Source organism: Papaver somniferum, chromosome 9 (genome assembly GCF_003573695.1).
Source record: "Papaver somniferum cultivar HN1 chromosome 9, ASM357369v1, whole genome shotgun sequence".
Lineage (NCBI taxonomy): Eukaryota > Viridiplantae > Streptophyta > Magnoliopsida > Ranunculales > Papaveraceae > Papaver > Papaver somniferum.
Genome location: NC_039366.1, coordinates 128,334,380 through 128,355,070, shown reverse-complemented (window position 1 = coordinate 128,355,070; position 20,691 = coordinate 128,334,380). Strand labels below are relative to the sequence as shown.

Sequence of the window (20,691 nt, the reverse complement as noted above, 5' to 3'; positions counted from 1 at the left end):
TTTCAGTCATCCGGAATTCAATAAGATGATGGAATCATGCAAATTAAAACGCCGGTGTCTACAAACGGTAAATCTTGAACTCTTACCTCTTTCAATTTCACTAACAATAGTGGTTGTAATACAAGAGTTAACACACGAAATCAATTCGTTCCTTGAAACCTGCAATAACGAATAACACTTCATTAGTTCATGGAAAATGATTTTCTCATAAAATCATGTACATAATTTTCATAATGTGAACATTCACACAACTGAACTATGATATTTACAATAAGACATGACTTCATCACAAATAAGTTGTATAGTTTGAAGGTTACTCAAAACCCATGTCTTGATTTTACAAAAAAATAATTAATGCAATTTGTTCATATAAATTTTCAGAATTTATCTAATAAAAACAAATCCATGTGAATAAAATACGTCATCGTATTTCACATAAAATATTTCACGGCTACATGTAAAAAAAAATCTATTTTTCTTCGTATTAGTGTTTTATTAAAAACGAAGGTTTATGCTAGTTTTGTGAAAGCTCACACCTATTGTGATAAAATACTAACTCTCATGAAAGCTCATAAATAAAGTTTTATCACTGGACATAAGTATACATACATAAAAATATATATGTATATTTTCCTCGAATAAACATTATCCTTTAAAACGGAGTTTATTTCGGTTTTATGAAAGCTCACATCTATTAAGGTAAAATCTTGGTTCACATGAAAGTTCATACACTATGTTTTATCACTGGACCAAAGTCCACATATATAAAAAAAAATCTCTCATAAATCAGGGATTTTTATTAGTTTTCAAAACTAACGATCGAGAACATACATTTGATAAAACAAGGGTTTTCTACAAAACCCACATCAACATATACACATGTATAGGATTTTGATATGGTGAAAGCATGAAACACTCATGGAATCATCAAACATCTAAAAAAAAAATTGGATGCACCTGGTCGACGCCGGCCGGAAGTTGGCCGGACGGTGCTAGCTCCGGTCGGACGGACGGTGACGCTCCGGCGAAAATCCTTCCTGCTCCTATCAAGCTCGGACGTGAAGGTGATGAAGAGTATGGTGGTCGTGAGAAGGAGAATAAAAAAAAAAGAGATAGAATTAATCTCTTTTATACCTAATTTTATTTCCAAAACCTAATTTCATAAGGATTTCCTTTTGGGCCCAACCCGTGAATCCTAAACCAACCAAGGTTCCACCATCAAACCAGCGGTCCTAAACGGTTTTATGTTCACTGGACGACGCTGTATTATGCCACAAAGGTTTCCGCTCAAACCATGGTTTGCTCATTCAGTCGAAATCCGGTAATATCTTATCTTATGACTAAGTTCAATTACTTATTTTTATTTATAACTGGAAAATCACCATTAAATGCTGACTGAGGAACATGATTGTTCCTCACTAAGCAGGAGACTTAATGTAGATGGTGGATTTTCGACAAAGGGTAGAATTGTAAAACTATACTCCAGATTCGGCAACCGGATGAGTATTGAGACTCATGTCTCTCATTAAAGCATGAAAACTCATGTCATAAATATCTGACTGAGAAGGCTGTCTCTCGGAGTACGTGTAGATGTGTAGTCTCTCAGCTGAGGCCACGACACATCTCATGAATACTGAGCAATTTCAGTAATTACTCCGGATCCGGCAATCGGATGAGTATCGAGACTCATGTCTCTGTGCATGAAAGCTCATGCCACCTATTATGGAGAAAGTCTCTCAGAGAAGATGAAGATGTGCAGTCTCTCAGCTGAGGCCACGACACATCTCATACTGTATAGAATCGAAAGATTGGGCGGCTCCTAGACAGCATGTATGCTAGTATAGAGCGACAACGTCTTCAGGATGTAACCAGATTTTCCCCGACTATGCAAGAGGAATATGACACTCCAGCAAGTTCATATTGCTCAACCCTCAGATAATTAATGCTCCTAGACAGGAAGCCCTTCTAGTACAGAGCCAAATATTAATTATCTTAAATCGTCTGAATATCCAGCAATATTCTACGAGCCATCGTCTGAATATCCGACAATATTCTACGAGTCGTAAATTAATCGCCTGAATATTCAGCAATATTCTACGATTCCTCGTTATATTTTGTTACTTCAATCTGTGGTTCTTCCCAGCAGAATTCCACAGGTTAGTAATAAATATTCAATGAAACAGGCATCTGGGCATCGAATAAGCCCTGACAAAATGGTGCAAGTGTAATTAGCAGATAATACACAGACCAGAATTTTGAATGCACGAACGAGCATTTTAAAAAATACGAACGAACGAGGAACCTATGCAAAATAGGAAGGGAAAATAATAATAATAAAATATTAAACAAAAGCGTCAGGGGACTAGGCTCACCAGCCAGCGACTCATGCTGTGATTAGTCCCGCGCCTAATTTTATATTTTACCATATTTTTACTATTTTCACGATCTCATGAAAATCCTCTCGTTCGAGCAAATTTCCTTTATTTCAAAGAAATTATCTAAATCACATGATTTTATCAAAAAATAATAAAATTAGGGAAAGGTGTCGCGGGATCGAGCACCTGCCGGCCATGTCTTGGCCGTGGCCGGTCCCACACCTCACGTCTCGATTATTTTATTATTTCTCTCAAATTATGAAAATTCATTGATTTTATGAATTTTCCCTAAAATCATGAAAATTACCTAATTTCATGTATTTTTATCTAAATCACGTGATTTTATCAAAAAATAATAAAATTAGGGAAAGGTGTCGCGGGACCGCCGGCCGGCCGGTCATGTCTTGGCCGTGGCCGGTCCCACACCTCACGTCCCGTTATTTTATTATTCCTTCTAAAATTATGAAAATTCCTTGATTTTATGAATTTTCCCTAAAATTACCTAATTTCATGTATTTTCTCTAAAATCATGGAAAATATAAAAAAAAATTAGGAAAACTTATGGGACCGGGCTCTAGCCGGCCGGCCATGCTCTAGCCAGTCCCACACGCCTATTATTTTATTATTTGGTGTTTGGTTTCCCGATTTCATGAAAACTCTTTGATTTCAACAAAATATCTTGGTTTTCAACAAATCCCTTTGATTTTATGAAAAATTATCTAAAATCATCAAAATTACATAAAATTGGAAAGAGTACCTTGGGGCCCACGACCATTGGCCGGCCGGCCATGCCACTGCCATTGCCGGTCCCACACTCCCATTCCTTATTTTATATTTTAATTTATGTCTCTCATCTCATGGAAGTTCCCTAATTTCGCCAAACTCTCAAGTTTCATGGAATTTCCCTTAAATCAGAGAAATACATAAAATCACATAAAACTGGGAAAAGCATGTGGGACCGCGTGTCAGCCGGCCGGCCATGCCCTAGCCGTGGCCGGTCCCATGCCTTGTGATTCCTTGTTTCTTTATTATTTTCATCATCTCATGTATTTTTGCCGGTTTCAGCAAAACCATGGATTTTGCATATTTTCTCCAAATGTTGCTCAAACGTGCATCAGAAAATATCAAAATTCTCAAGACTGAAGCGCAGACACTATGGTGACACGGGCACATCCCCTTGACCGACCAAGGGTGACCCTGAGGCTTGCAAACAGCTGGTCCCGCATGTTTTAATGATTTTAACCTAATTTGCTCAGTTGCTCATATTAGGTTCGAACTCTTTCCAAACAATTGGAAGTTCGCTCAAACGACCATCTACTGGTCCCACGACCATCAAGAGCTGGTCTCATGACCTCTTGGTTGGCCCCTCATATTTTCTACATCAGGTTTTATGATTTTTTGCTCACACGAGCATTATTTCAGTAAATGATTAAACCATCATTTAATCTTTCTTTCACCAACTGGTCCTCAAGAGACTTTGGTATTTTTTGCTCATTTGAGCATCTGGGTGTTACATGGTGAACCCGTCATCCCATGTAGCCGGTCCCGTGTTGATTTTCAATAAATCATCATTTCGGTAAAATTAGGGTTTTGAATCCAGAGCTCTGCAGATACGTGATTCTGTGCAGATTCGAACACTCTGATAATTTTATGTTGATTCCATGATTGATATTCATATATATTTTGCTCGACCCAGCAGTCAGTAACTTAAATTAATATTTTATTTGGTCCATCTACTAACAATTTATCAAAAGAACAATATTTGCTCGAACTAGCAATATTCGCTCGAAACGGCAATATTCGCTCAGACTAGCAATATTTGCTCAAATCAAAGAATATTTGTTCAACTACCAATATTCAACAATTTAGCAACACAGTTTTGCTCGTCTTAGGTTATAATGATACCTCGTCTCAGCAGACACATTAAATTCATGAGTTTCAAAATATTTGCTAATCATGTTCAATTCAGCGCTATATGGACTCATCGTCCCATAAAGTCAGCAACTGACTCCACAATCACGAGATTTCAATCGTGACACATGGGGGGATATTAACTAGGGTTTTGGTCTGGAGGTCTACGGCACGTGTGTTCACCCACGACGAGAATGTGAGCAAGTCGTGCAATCAGTTGGAAGAGTCAACAAAGTAGTGGGTAGAAAGTTAACCAAGTCTCCGCACGTTGAGTAATTGGTTTTAACACGATTTCTCCATTTCCCACTCTCTGATTCAAGCAACTATCACACTTCATGGGATCATGGTGTTTTCGACTCCGGCATTATAAAATGTCTCTGAATCCTGATTGAAGAAAGGAGGTTTTTCGAACAATCGAACAACATTCGCCAAAACGAGCAATTTCTCATCAAAGTTCATACAAACAATCTTTCGTCTACACGAACTCACAGAAATTACTCTCAATTGAGCAAAATTCAATCATTCAGAGCACTTTCATGCTGAATTCATAACACACCTACAATCTCAGATCACCATTGATCTCACGCATTTCTCAGCTTCCCTCCTACAAATCAACCCGTCCTCTCTTGTGACCGAATTGACTCTGGACGGCCATTGTTCTTGGTTTAGGCCGGGTTTTACAGATTGATCTCTCGAACTTAAATCACTCCCTTCTTGCAGTGGTTCAAGGAATCTCCACACGGCCGACTCTTCAATTCCGTAAAAACCAGCAAATCGTTTTTCCCCATTCACACTAGGATACACAAAGATAGTGTTGGAATTCTAAGATTCCAATTGCTTGAGGTTCCCTTTTTATAGACTTTCAAAGTATAGGTTGCATTAGGTTTAAGCTAAGATAGATTTGGAACCAACCAAACAATATCCACTGTTAGATGAATCTTTGAAATGTGATTTACATATCAAGATATACACTCTGGTTAGGATGAACCGTAACCGAACCTTGTACAAACACATTGTTCATAAACAGTTAGTCGAAACTAGTCGATTGAACTATAAGCTTAATCATTTTCATAAACACATAAGACTTTTAAGTTTGGGTCACAACCATAAGTTATAATGTGATCAATCATGTCTATATGGTGTTCTTAGAGATTTATTTAAATGCCAATTATCTCACAAAAATAATTTTATGTGCATCTGAAAATATTCGACAGGGAAAGTACGTGTACCAGGTTCGTTTACTCAGCCTTGTTCGTGAATATATTTTTCATGGTACATGTACTAGGTATGTGTAACCTTAATACAAATATAAGTTTTAGAACATACAAAACTTTTTCGGTTTGCGTACCGGGTATAGATACCACACCGGTTTCAAAACCAACAGTTCTTTTTCGGTATGATCACTAGGTATGCATACCATTCCAGGTTCACGAGTTCACATATTTTTTGTGGTATGGATACCGGGTATGCGTACCACTAAGTCATTGCCGAACTATAGCTATGTCGGTACGTTACTTGGTACATATACTACAGCTCCGGACCTATAACAATTTTCACAGTCGGGTATGCATGTCTTGTATCCAGATTTTCAGTAGATCTATATTTCTTTCTGGAACAATTTGAATCATTCCCAAATGTCATCAATCACACATATCATTGTTCCAGGATATTTTTGAATGATAATCTTGAATCATAATTTAGATTATGAAATAAATTTTCCTTAACCGAAATTCATCAAGTATGAACAAATGTTCATTAAGATTAGTCATATATATTTCGAGAACTAATTACTAAGATAAACTTGACTCGAAATTCTTGACATGCTTAAGATAGTCTAATTAGTTATGCGATAACATCTCATAGATAGAGTGATGAATATAACATGAGAAATAAGTGGTTCAGTCTTCACTTACCTTTTGTTGAAGAAGTTCTCCAAAGGCTTCGTTTGATCTTCGACTTCAAATGGTAGAAAGTAGTGATGTCCGATTCTCAACTACATCTTCTATTCTAATCCAAGACTTAACTAATTGTAGACTAGAAATCAAGATATAGTTTTGACAACTAAATTTGATAACAAGCTTGAGATAACAACACTTGTGAGTTCGACCGAGCAATGCTCTAACAATCTCCCCCTTTGTCAATTTTAGCGACAAACCTATCAATACATATGGATTAAAAAATAAAGCTTCAAAAACTCCTTGTATAAATCATGCTTGATTTCCTTGGTTTCTTCAACTCCTCACATTCTTCGTTACTTCAAGTTGCAACGATTCTGAACGTGTTCAACTCACATCGTTGTTGTTGAAGATACGTAGCAGTAATAACTTTGAAAAAAAATATTCTCAATCGTCGTTAGACAAAAACATAGTATTATTATCTTCTCCAAAGTTCAATTGTATCACAATTTTGGAGTAACACTATGGTGATATGTTTCTCCCCCTTAATCAATACTTACATATTTTGCATAATAGGTGAGACCTATAGATAACGATTCACTCCCCCTTACATAATAATCCGTAAACCATACTTATGGAGTGTGAAATTACTAATTTATTCTCCTCTTTTTTGTCAATAAAAATTGGCAAAGGTATGAAAATTATGGGATCGTAATGAATTCAACCAAAAGATACTTCAAGATTTAAGGAAGTTAGAGATAATACATAGTAACATAGTTAGTATGTAACTCCTCATATAAATTTCATTTAGATGATATCACATAGTATGAAATACTTAGTGCTAATCTAGGAGATTTAAGATACAAGCATCCCTTTTAATTTCCACAGCCACACACCCCACAAAGATATAAAAATTAAGCACAAGTTCATTTAATAACTCTCTCCCATTTAATGTTGTTCCCAAGAGAAAAACATGAGTGACCTTACTTTAATGAAAATGAAGGATTTTGTCGGACATTAACAAATCATATGGATTTGTATCCTGAACATAGACTTAAATTAATCTCAACGTTTGTTACGAACAAGGAGATAATTTTAATCGGTATGACTCAACATAAGAAAATCTTATGGAGTGTGTAGTGCAGTAATAACACCAAAGTGTGATCACGAGTAGATCGCTACTGTGAAATTTCTCAAAAAGTTTATTATATTTTCAGTTTATAAAAAACATAATAGATTTAACTTCTGAGCATATATGAGATATCAGTTCAGTTTACAAAAAGTAAAGGATACATATATCCCATAAGAATTTTGTAATATATTAAACCAATAATGATTACATACTGCAAGTTCATCTTCCAAAAACTCTAGAATTTGAATAAATAAATAAAAAAACATGCAAGATGAAAATCGTTGGAAATAGCTTGTGTAAACACAATTTATGTTATACCAAACCCTAGTTATCCTTATCAAAAGCAAGAATAAATTCTCAGAAGAAGTTTCCTAGTATTTAAAATCTTTGAAAAATTCTTTATCATCTCCAAACTCCTTGTCAACGAAGGGTATAAGAACATATGGTTCATGAATGAAAGAGTTAGTTCCTGCAAACTTGGTAGGTTGTTGATTGATAAGTGCTTCTTGTAGTTTAAGAGATCTTTGTAGAATCATCTTCAGTCCGTGCACCTCATTCTTGGTTTTCTTAAGTTCCTCAAGAAGAGTTTCAAACCTTTTCAGATTGGAGCGATTGGCTTTAGGTTTCTTCTTATTCTTCATTATGCTTTTAAGAGACGAGTCAAAAGAATAGGATATCTCTTGTTCCTTTCTAGTTGGATGAGTATCAACAACCATTAGAGCATAGATTTCACAAGAAGATGTTGTGCTTGGAGTCTCCATACTCCGCAAGAATAAAATGGATTTGTGAAACACAAATATATTGCTCAACAAGCAACACTTCTTGTGAAAGAGATATGAGTCTTGAAGTAGAATATATTTACCATGAAGGGTTTCGAATATTAAGAGTTCACGTACTAGAAAAGATACGTAGAACCTACGAAAAATGAAATGTCATTTTTATCCTTCCTTAGGTTTCCGCATAGATTGAAATTTTCAATACCATTACTTAATACATAGATTAAGATGAACAAATAAAAGATGAACATTCAAGTAATAATATTCAAATTTGATCCAAATCCCTGACGTGCACAGTTCTTGTCTCTTTTAAGGGTACATGAGGTATAATACATGTTTTAACACAATTAAATTTTGTTGAAGTGAGCATTCGATTGCTCACACTAGATTCTTGCACGTAATTTGTAATATCCTTCTTTAAGTAACATTTGGTCCGGACTCTTCTATTCGTTTGAGATTTTACCTTAACCTTAGAATCAATCAATCTCTTAGAAGAAGAAGACATAACTTTGCGTACCTCGACTTTTGAACAAGTTCAAGCACATTTTCCAAAAAACTAGCCCTCCGTTGCAGTTTGTTGACATACCTTAGTTTGTGTTTGTACTTGTAACATTGTGTGAGTCTATGACCTTCAATGGTACAGTAAGGACATGTCGGTTTGGAGATTGATTCAGGAACGACGTTAGCAGCTAAACACATGGTACCTGAAACATTAACAAAATTTTCATTAGTAGACGAAAAATCCATAACATCCTCCAATGATTTTGATGAAGAGTCATCAATTAAATTATCAAGATTGATATGAGTGTTGCTACATTCATCAAAATTGATAATTTCACCCCAGAGTGCTACACTTGATCCATCATCCTCTTCGGAATCATAATGATCATATATTTCATCAACCATTGCAGCAAGACTCTTGTTTCTTGTGTATTTCTTACAATTTGGACACTCATTAGAAAAGTGACCGAACCCTTTACACTTGAAGCATTGTGGCATATCCCCATCGTCAGCATCGTTAAAATTTTTTTTTTGATAGAAATACGATTTTGTGGCCTAGATGACATATGAGGCTTTTCTCTAGTGAACCGTTTATTTCTCTTCCTAAGGAGTTCTCTAAAATGTCTGGTGATCAATGGAACTGAGTCATCAAGATCTTCATCTGAAAAATCAGGATCAACAAGATTGTTCACAGAGTTATCAACAATTTCATTTTTAAAAGTTTCGGTGTTTTTCAGTGATGTAGATGGAAGAAAACAATTTCCTGGTTTTTTAGGGAAGTGAAGAGACGACCGTGCGGACGGAGACTCTTCGACCGAGAAAACTTCTAAAACCTTCTTCTAACAGATGCACTGCACGGGAGTGCTTTGGCCTTTGAGTTCGAGATATCAATCTGTATGACTCCGTCCTAAACAAAGACAATGGTCGTTGCAGAATAAATTTGGTCACAAAGAGGGATGAGGGTCGATCTGTATGAGGAAAGCTGAGAAATGTGTGAGATTAATGATGATCAAGGATTGTGGATGTATTTAAGGTTTCTGCAAAGTTTTTATGAACTGATGAGTTCGAATAAGTTCTGGTTGACTGATTGAATTCTTGAGAGTGATTGCTCAAATGAGATTTCTTCGTTAGACGATGATTGTTGGTTGTTCAATCGTGGATTCACAAACTTATTTATATTGCAAGAATAGTAGACACATTGATCCCAGTAAGTGTGATGGTTGCTCGAGTGATATAGTGGGAAAGTGGGAAATCGTGGTTAAACCAGTTTCAGGTCGTGCGAAGACTTGGTTGATTGTCTAACCACTACTTTGATAACTCCCTCAACTGCTTGCACGACTTACTCACATTTCTCATCATGGATGAACACACCTGTCGTAGGCCGCCATACGAAATCCCTAATTAATATCCCCCCATGTGACGTGATTGATGTCTCACGAACGTGGAGTCTGCAAGGCAGACATATATTTAATTAGTCAGTTGTTGACTTGACTAGACGATGAGTCTAAGTTTTTCTAAATCGAGCATGATTGACGAATGCTCTATGATACATGAATTGAACATGTCTGTTGTGACATATGTATAGTTCTCGAATGCATTTTGATAATTGAATCAACATGATGAATATTGATAGCCTGAGCAAATATTGCTCGCTTGAGCGAATATTGCTCGATTAATGAAGTATCAAACACTAATAATTAAATAATATTACTAGTCCAGTCTGAGAAAATATTGCTCATTTGATAGATTATTAAATATTGATAGTTGAATCGATATTGGTAGTCTGAGCAAATATTGCTCGTCTGAGAAAATATTGCTCGTTTGAACAATTATTGGTAGTATGACCAAATAAAATATTAATTTAAAACATTGGTAGCTGGACCAAATATTATATAATTAATCATGATGTTGGTTGCTAGATCAACATAAATTTATTAGTGCTTGAACTTTCTCAGAACTATGATTTGCAAAGTATTCGGTTCAAAACCCTAATTTTGATTGATTGTTGATCAATTGATGATTTACCGAAAAACAATCACTGAGTGAGAGAGGGACCGGCTACAGGGGATGGTGGCCTACCATTTAAATCCCATGTGCTCGAGTGAGCATGCACCAAAGTCCTTTGTAGACCATTTGGTGAAAGGATGATTAAATGCTGGTTTAATCATTTATTGAAATAGTGCTCGTCTGAGCATTAGGCAATAAAACCTAATTATGGAGAGATGAGGGACCTACCAAGGGGTATGAAACCGACCCTTGGTGGTGTGGGACCAGTTGGTGGTTGGTTGAACAAGTTCCAAGTTGGTTGGAAAGAGTTTGAACCCAATATGAACTGTAGCAGATTAATTAGGTCAAAATTGTTAAAGTATGTGGGACCGGCTCCTTTCAAGCCTAAGAGCCGACCTTGGTCAGTCAAGATGGCATGCCCGTTCACCATATTGTCCATGTCTCAATTCTGAGAATTTTGATATTTTCTGACGCGCGTTCGAGCAATATTTTGGATTTTTCAGAAGCCTAGTCGGTCATGTGACCATTTGACTTTTTGACTTTTGACAGTTTGAGCAACATTTGAGAAAATTTGGAAAAACCAGGATTTTTGCTTAAACGGAGGAGTTTCATGAGATGAAGGAAAGAATAATAATAAAATAAGGGATCATAAAGTGTGGGACCGGCCATGACTAGGGAATGGTCGGCCGGCTAGTAGGCACGATCCCGTGACACCTTTCCCTATTTCTAATTATTTTTCATTGTGTGAAGGAAATATGGAGAAACTGGGAGTTTTGCTCAAACGAGGGAGTTCGCTCAAATGAAGGAGTTTTCATGAGATTAGGAAAAATAATAAAATAAGGTAAAATAAAAGGAAGAGGCATCGGACCGGCCACGATGGCATGGCCGGCCAGTGGGCCCGGTCCCCCTGGGTGCCTCTTTATTATTTTATTAATATTACTTTTCTTCCATATTTTGCATATGTTTCCTCGTTTGTTCATATTTTTGAGTACTCGTTCGTGCGCCCGGGTGCTTGTTCATGCATTATTGCTAAGTACACTCACACCATTTTCTTGGGGCTTACTCGGTGGTGGCCCATACGCCCAATTAGTGATTATTTATTACTAATTAATGGAATTTAGTATCTATTACTAATCTACAGAATTCAGCCGAGAATCAGCTATGAAACAGAGTAATGAGATAGAATGATTATCTATTACTAATCTGTGAAATCCATATGAGGATCAGCCATGGAACGGAGTAATGAGATAAATAGATTATTTTCTAGGAATTCAGTTGATGAATGACACGCTAGAATTAATCTATGAATTGCTCCACACTAGCATGTGGTATGTCTAGGAGCGAGTTTATTCGAGAATCGAGGTATGAGATGATGGAAGCATCATACTCGTTCTGAATATTGGTCGTGTATAGTCAGGGAACAACAAATACTGTGACGTCCTGAAGACGTTAGCGCTCTATACTATCATGCAATATGTTTACGATTCGTCTACTCGTTAAGAGATTTTATACACATTCCCTCTACATAGTCAGGGAATAAAAAACATCGTGGCGTCCTGAAGAAGTTAACGCTCTATACTAGTATGCAATATGCATAGGATCCGTCCAATTATTTCGATTCTACATAGAGGTGTTGATGAAATATGCGAAGTGTTAAAAAGCTCAACTGATTACGAGTTGCATATTCATCAGAGCTCTGAGAGGTTGTTCTCTCAGTCAGAGGTCGTGAAATGGACACAAATCATAAAATATGAGTTTCAAATACATTTCTGAATCCGGGTCAGAAACATGCAGTATCATGATTTTACGATTTTATCCTTTGTCAAAAATCCACCATCGACAAGTGCCTTGAATGCAATATCCTTTCCGGATTTGGATTGCAGTTCATGATCAAAGATCTTTAACTTTCCAACTAGAGTATTTCTGGAAAAATTTTTAAGGTTATTTACTTCCATGATGGCATGTTCTTAGACTCGTATCTTGCTGGTAAATATGAGAGAATTTTCATCACAATGTCATTTTGGGGAATGGTCTTACCTAAAGTAAAACATGCATTAGAAATTCCAGACACTTTTTGATTAAACTCATTAAACGATTCTTCATCATACATGAGAAGATTTTCTCAGTCAGAATTTAGGTTTTGAATCCTAGCTTCTTTCTCTGAGGTATCTCCTTCGAATACGGTTTCTAAAATATCCCAAGCATCTTTAGACCTAGTGAAAGTGGTCACATGATGGTGAAGATCCGGTCTTATGGCGTGGGTAATAGCGTATAACCCGTCAGAGTTATGCTTTACAACACTTATCTCGGTATCACTATATTCTACTAATAGCTTCGCAACAGTGGTTCCATCTCTTACAACTGTCAGTGCATCATATCCAAAAACTATAAGTTTCCATGTCTCAAAGTCATGGGTTTGTAAAAAGGAACGCATATCAATTTTACACTATAAGTAATTCGATCCATCAAATGTTAGTGGTACGTTTATCGAAATTGCTTGTCCATATAGTCATATTGCTTCAAACACAGACTTATTAGGTCTTAAATGTGTTTGTCTGCTCTGATACCAATTGAAAACACTGGGGGTACCAAAATACACCACCAACTTTTTCTTTGGAAAATCGTATGGACAAACTTAAATACCATTTCGAGAGTTCAAATTAATGAATCTCAATCAAGGAATAATATTTAAAGTTATATCTCTTTCGCTCACAATCAGAAGATTCATAGAGACAAGTTCGTGAACCTGATTTGCGTGTGAGAGTACTTGGACGATCCCAAAGATCAATATCCAAGAATCAATCAAGTCTTATCCAACAAACAAGGATGGATGTATCTACTTTGATTGATTAACGTACAACTTGCGATATTTCAATTATAATGATAAACAATATAATTCGGAAAAAGAAATAACACAAACACCAGGATTTTAATAACAAGAAAACCGCAAATGCAGAAAACCCCCGGGACCTAGTCCAGACTGAACACCAAACTGTATTAAGCCGCTACATACACTAGCCTACTACCAATTAACTTCGGATTGGAATGTATTTGAGAACGAATTAAACCCTCACATCAATTCAGTTACAGTCGCGTTCCTTACGCCTCTTGAATCCCAACAGGACTTTGCGCACATGATTCCCTTAGCATACTGTCTTGTATCCATATTTTTCAGTAATTCTAAATTTCTCTCTAGATCAATCCGAAACATTCCCAAATAACATTAATGACACATATCATCAAGTATGTTTATTAAGCTTCATCATATATATTTCGAGAACTAATTACCAAGATAAACTTGACTCAAAATTCTTGATATGTTTACGATAGTCTAATTAGTTATGCGACAACGTATCATAGATAGAGAGATGAATATAACTTTAGAAATAGGTGGTTCAGTCTTTACTTACCTTTTGTTGAAGAAGTTCTCCAAAAGCTTCGGTTGATCTTCAACTTCAAACGGTAGCACGCGGTGATGTCTGATTCTCAACTACATCTTCTATCCTAATCCAAGACTTAACTAATTGTAGACTATAAATCAAGATATAGTTTTGATAACTAAATTTGACAACATGCTTGAGATAGCAAAACTTGTGAGTTCGACTGAGCAATGCTCTAACACAGTCTATATCTTATATGAGTTTATGCTAGTATTAATCTTAAACCGTGGATTAAAAATAAAATATATGTCGTTAAAGCATGGATTTTTAATGTATTTAAGGACTCCTCAAGAGACCTATAAATTGATATCATCAAGTAATCGTGTTATTGGTATTTTACAAAAAAAAAAATATATTAAAAAAAAAAATTAAAGGATTGTTAAACAAATTGTTGCCCGAATATAGTTTTAATCCTCTAAAAATTGCAATTTCAAATACGTTATTCGTCCCTATTTCTCGTGCCATTGCAACAAAAGTTCTTAGGTGATTACAGCCCATGCCAAATGCATCATACAGGGAGAATAAAATATTGTTGATGTAATCTTAGTGTTTAAGCGTGAAATTCTCAAATCGTTCTTAGAACGACCATATTTCTGCATTGTGAACAACACCAACATGTAATTGCGTCAATCGAGAAATTAAGCAAACCTAATTTGGGTTACATGCCAACTAATCACGTATGTCGTATGCCAATAATCCTATTAGTGGAGTTAACAACCACCATCATTGATGCTAATGGTTGGCAGTGTGCTTTTAAGAGAGTTTTGAATGCTAATGAGAAACTAGAGTGGGATCTTCTTAGGCGTGATGTTCGTATTCCAAACCTCGTGGAAGGTGGAGATGAGATGTCTATTTTGGAGAATTTTAGCACGGCAAAATGCTATGAGTCGCTAGCTGGACAGTTGGAGACGTGCGGTTTCTCGAAGCATCCATGGAAGAATAACATTCCCCATAAGGTCAGTTTTATTATTTGGGATTCTTTTCATAATTCACTTCCAACTAGGGATATGTTAAGGCATAGAAGTGTGGAGATAGAAAGTGATTTGTGTGTTTTCTGTAATACCGATAGAGAAACAACATATCATATGTTCTTCATTGTCCTTTTTCGTCTGAAATTTGGAACTACTTCATCAAAGCTTTTCGGATTTCGTGTCCAATGCCGAGATCTCTACTTGATTTGTTTGAAGCTTGGACTACAAATGTTTTGAGAGGTAGGGGTAAGTCAGTATGGGAGATTATTCACTATGCAATTTGTTGGAGACCGTGGAAAGAAAGAAACGGGAAAGTTTTTGGTGCTTGAAAGAAGGAGGCGACTGAGATTATTGATCTTGTTAAACAACTTGTAGTTGTATGGTCTTGTGAGTTCCATACATTTAAGTTTGTCTCTCTTAATCTCATTTGGAGCAATTGGGAGACTCTTATGATTGTGTATCTCCCTTTGCTTTTTGTAAAGGTTTTGCTTTTTAATATAACTTTTTTCTTCGGAAAAAAAACAACCACCATCATTTATTATCTCAAAAACTAATATTCGACGATATACTAACTTACTATGATCCCACTCTATTCTCCAACGTATGCATACTGTGACAAATTCCCAAGGTTACTAGTAGTCTTCATCTTCAAGTGAAAATATATTTACTTTAAGAATGTGGATATGGTTTTGATAAGATCTACTGAAGTATTATCTCTACCCTTTTCTAAAACACTACTAGTTGTTATCTGTGATTCGATTTTTATCTTGGGTTAATTGGTGTTTAGTATTTACATTTTGTTAATTGGTCTAACATATGTCCAACTTAGTGGTCGGTACTTGGAAAAAAACGTTGACAAGTGTTAACTATGTTAAATCTTGACTTCTGTTTAATAACTATATTTTGATTTATTTTTTTAGTTAGTTAATGCTTTTAACGGCATCGTTAACACGTGAATTCACATGTCCACCTTGATAAAATCGAAGAACATCTTCCCCAAATTGAAGAACCCTAGAACCTTAGTTTCAGAATCACCAAGACAAATTCAGTTTCAAAAAAAAAAATCACCATGAGAAAATCCCAAACGGCATTTACGGCTTGTTCAACTAATTATCTCAGCCATAGCATCGACAAACCCATAATTTTCCCCCAATTTTAAACGGATTTGAATCGATAAAATTGTTATTGTGAGTTGATTATATGGTTCTTGAATATTTTGATCAAGGGTTTCATCATTTTTCTTCAAAGCTTTTCAAAACAACTTCACCAAAAATTATCCTTTTTCTTCTTCAAAATCGAGGAAAAAAAAGGAAAATAAGTTTTGATTTTCAATAGACTAATCATTTGATTAGTCTAATCCATTCACTAATAGTGATTAGGTTAGTTAATCACCATAATTAGCACTAACCAAATTGAAAGTACATTAGGTATTATATAAAAATACTACGATAGGGTCATAAGGTGTTATAGGGATTCCTATTTCATGACCCGGTTTTGGACTTTAGTGAGCCCCAAAACCCAGCCGATCTCAGCCTCGCAATAATAGGATTCTAAAGTAGTACGGTTATCCAACTTAAACAACAAGGTAATGATCTTCACAATAATTTAGATCTTACTCTCTTCACACGGCCCCAAGTGTGCATACTCGACCAAAGAAAGTAAAAAATTGCCCCCCTAAAAGTTAAGTCCATGAAGACATGCTTTGGTTTGGTGTGACAGGTTGGTATGGCTCAGCGGATGAGTTTGCATTTGCATCTTTACTGCCAGAGGAGATCTTCTAAAGCTTGTCGATGAAGTAGTTTGTCTCCAGCTGCCAAAACGTTAAAACCTGCAGTAGCACGCATAAAACAATTCAAGTTCGGACATTGATAACATATGTATCAAGCATCAAGATGAAGAACAATATATTTGGTTCGGTTACTTCAAAAGGTAACAGTATACAATTTAAAAACGTCTGTTGGCAATCCTTCCAGGCAAGTGAAGGATTAAATAGCAGCATTTTAGGATGACATTTCATTTGATAACTCTAAATTAGGCGTTCAATCCCTGCCAATCTAATGAAATTTGATAAGAGCTAATTACTAGAAAATGTGTCAGAGATAACTATACTTGGTGCAAGTGAATCAGAAGAGGCCTCCCAAAAGAGCTGTTCTCCCTTCCAATCAGTAACTACTCCACCAGCACCTTCTATTACAGGTACAAGTGAAAGAAAATCATAGGGCTGAAAAGAAAATTAGAAAAGGAAGGATGAATCAGAATCCCTGTAAGAGTGCCTGTTAGATGAAACATTTCATCATGAATTACAAGGGAACAAAGGTCCAACATAAATAGAAAAAGGGCGTGTTATTCACCTTGAGTCCAGATTCAATTACAAGATCCACGAACCCAGAAGCCAATAAGGCATAGGCGTAACAGTCACAGCCATATAGTGGAACTTTCACCTTGGCAGACAACAAAAAGCAAACCAAGGGACATTTAATTTTCATATATTAGTATTACTTAAGTGTAGGATAAAAAAATAATCAGTATGACCTGCTCGGTTAACCCAGACTAAAATTCACCTGATTTAACTAACCTTGTTTCTAACACGTGCAAATGCCTCTTCAGCATCTCCACTGAACAGATGTGGGCTTGTCGTGTACCTGCAAGAGAAATTACAAGGTAGGTATTATACAAGTCCAGATGACAATTGCATGGTTCAATCCAACCAAGAGAAGCACAGAACTACACATCATAGCTAGTCACTTTCTCGAATTTCATAAAATCAAGGTATGACATGGAGAAAATCATACAAGTAGGCTTGTGAAAGTTTCTCACAAGCCCGTGTGGAAACTTCTTCTCCATTCATTGTTGTTTTCCTCCCTTTTACCCCGATCCATCTTTCTCTTAAGACAGGCTGATCAATAATCCCAACAATCTGGAAATCCATGATTTATCCACATTACAAAGACGATATGTACAAAGAATTTCAGACTTTGAAAATGGAACTTCGAGGTAGATGAGAATAGAAAATTTGCAAGCTATAGCCAACATACAGACGATAAAACCAAAGAACAAAAAACTACGCTCCGTGATGTTAAAGACTGAAGCCATCTCTAATGATATAATCAAGTGATTATGAATAACAATCTTTACCAAGTAACTAGGAGCAATGAATATATCATTATGACCAAATTCATTTCACCCATTCAGTAAAAGAAAGTAGGAATCTGGTAACAGTTGACCCTACCGGTTTTCCTTTGTGTACAAGAGCAATGAGAGTTCCAAATAAGGGCTTTCCTGCAGTGTAACAGAGTTACTTTTAGAACCTTTGACATAAGCACCAGAGTTGGGATAAAACGGTAGTAACAACGAACCTGTTATGAAACTCTTTGTTCCATCTATAGGATCTAAAACCCAAACGAACTCAGCAGTTTTATCTTTATACCTCCACCCGTTCTCCTCCCCGTATCTGCATTACCAATTTTGCGTAATATATCAATATAAAGATAGCCTAAATATAAGCTAATGGACAAATTCAAGTCTCGTAGAATTTAAGCACACACATTTAACTATTAGCCTAAAGGACAACCACATTAGCATCATTCTTTTAAGGTTATCTCAGTCTTTGTTTTTACAGACTTCATGCAACTGCAAATTTGATCCTGCATCAAATTTTAGTATGAAAACCAGACCAAGAAAGAGGAAGAGGAACAATAAAAAGAAGAGCCATGTGAGACTTGCTAACAACCAGTTTTTGGTACAAACTTATACTCAATATACAACACATGTTTTTGCATATTCCAAAACATACTGTTCTAAATATGTTTTTGGTTCCCCAAAAACGTTAACTTTCTATTATTCGACTTCTATCCACAATACAATGTCTCCAACTAGGCAGGCATTTTGTTTTGATCCACCTGCCAGTAATCTAATGTTTTGCTATCGTGATTTTGTTGAAAACTGTTGTTTCTTCGACTAAAACAACTCTGTAACTTTGTAAATCCGTATTTAGAATATACATGGAAACCTTTCAGTAAGAAATCACTTACATTGCATGAGAAGGAAAATTCTCCAATATAATCTTAACCATTGCTTCCTCTGCAGTTCTATCAGCAATTGTTACAGGACCTACAAATTCAGTACCCAAAAACAAAATCAACAAATTTTATGATTTATTCCATACGAACAAACTTGAAATGAAAACACAATAAGCATAACCAATCTAACTGATTTACATACAAAAAGTACTAAAAATTGATTTACATACTAGAAACAATCAACAATTAGGTCACTAAAACCCATAAGATGTAAAACCCATGCAAGATCCAACAATCTAAAACTCTAAATGAAAATCTAACCACTAAATCAACTTACTGAGATCTTCTTTATCAACAATTTCAAAATTCTTCCGGAAAAAGCTTCGAATGACTTCACCAGCAGCATCAGCAACTTTATTTCCAACCTGAACAAATGAATCCATTTCATCTATACCACCCCCTAATCTCACAGCTTCGATTCCATTAGAAGAAGAAGAAGAAGAAGAAGAAGAAGAAGAAATGTTAGTATTAGTACAATTCAAACTCATTTTTGACCTAAATTGACTCCGCCGAGAATCCAAATTTAGGTCAAAGTTGAGACTGGAACTAGGGTATTGAAGATTTTGTTTAGTAGAATAGGAATTTGAAGTAATCGCAAGGATTTTTGAGTTCTGAGAAAGTAGAAAATGAGACCGTGATGAGAGCATTCTGTGAAAAGGGTTTTTAAATAGGCGGGAAAGTAATGGATTTCAGAATGAGAGAGAAGAAAGAGTGAGAAGCGTATTGGTTTGAGAAATTTTGTGGGTTTGGGATTCAGGAGAGTGAAAATCTACGTGGTTACCATTAATATCTCTACGTCATGTTTGTTTCTTTTCTTTTTGATCTGACACGTCAAAAATTTGGCTCGTTTGGATGTGACTCAAATAACTCAAAAATATGTAAATCAGTGGCTTGATTTTATGAATTAAGGGCGTTTTATCTATGATTCAAGCGGTTCCGAATCAGGGCTTAAGTCTGAATCAAGTCTGAATCAGATCTGGCTCAAACTAAAATACAAAAACGGCTTGACATCTGATTCGTGCCGAATCGGTAACTGAGTCAGATCCAGAGGTCGAGTCCGCAAAAACACAAACACCTTATTAATCTTTCACAATTACAAAATAATTGTAAAGCGTGGAATTTTAACAGAGTGTAAGGGAGAAATAACTAGATATATAACATAATATCGAGGTTTTATAAAGAATCTAATTATTGGGTTACATCCAACTGGGTTTTTGGGACTGCATAAGATTTTAATATCCTTGAAGTGGTTAGAGGGAGACCAAGTGTGTGTTAAAAGTTATATTACCCAACCTTTAATTATCCTTATTACTTAAAATTAAAACTAATTCAAAACCAAAATTAATTTACTAACCTCTTTCGCTCTTCTTTTTCTCAAAATCAAACAACAAAACCTATGACGAAAAATTTGAAAAAATTCTGGTCAAATCTTCATCGATTCTCAAAAATATTTATAAAAATTGATTCTCAAGATCACAAGATCAAGATGATTTGGATTGAATCCACCATCAACTGGTTATGATTCTAATGATTACGAAGGTATTGAACTACAAATTTAAGATTCGTTGAATGAATTTTTCCAAACACCAGCAATCCTCCAGAAT

At 35.8% G+C, this 20,691-nt stretch overlaps 1 protein-coding gene across 1 annotated transcript; it reads right to left on the bottom strand.

Annotated features, from left to right (window-relative positions):
* Positions 1–16,369: 16,369 nt before the first annotated feature.
* On the bottom strand, positions 16,370–19,838 carry LOC113308035 (bifunctional phosphatase IMPL2, chloroplastic-like). The gene is made up of 9 exons (XM_026556506.1): positions 19,365–19,838; positions 19,040–19,118; positions 18,365–18,459; positions 18,238–18,287; positions 17,801–17,925; positions 17,584–17,650; positions 17,360–17,449; positions 17,118–17,229; positions 16,370–16,836 (listed from the first exon to the last, which is right to left on the bottom strand). Exons 1-9 carry the CDS (start codon positions 19,732–19,734, stop codon positions 16,766–16,768), a joined length of 1,059 nt encoding a protein of 352 aa, XP_026412291.1. The 5' UTR covers positions 19,735–19,838; the 3' UTR covers positions 16,370–16,765.
* Between the last annotated feature and the right edge of the window lie 853 nt (positions 19,839–20,691).

Coding starts and splice junctions, on each gene's coding strand:
- LOC113308035 (XM_026556506.1), bottom strand. CDS start 19,734: ATGCTCTCATCACGGTCTCATTTTCTACTTTCTCAGAACTCAAAAATC. Junction 18,460..19,039: donor AATTTTCCTTCTCATGCAAT/GTAAGTGATTTC, acceptor TTGGTAATGCAG/ATACGGGGAGGAGAACGGGT. Junction 16,837..17,117: donor TTCTGATTCACTTGCACCAA/GTATAGTTATCT, acceptor GTGCTACTGCAG/GTTTTAACGTTTTGGCAGCT.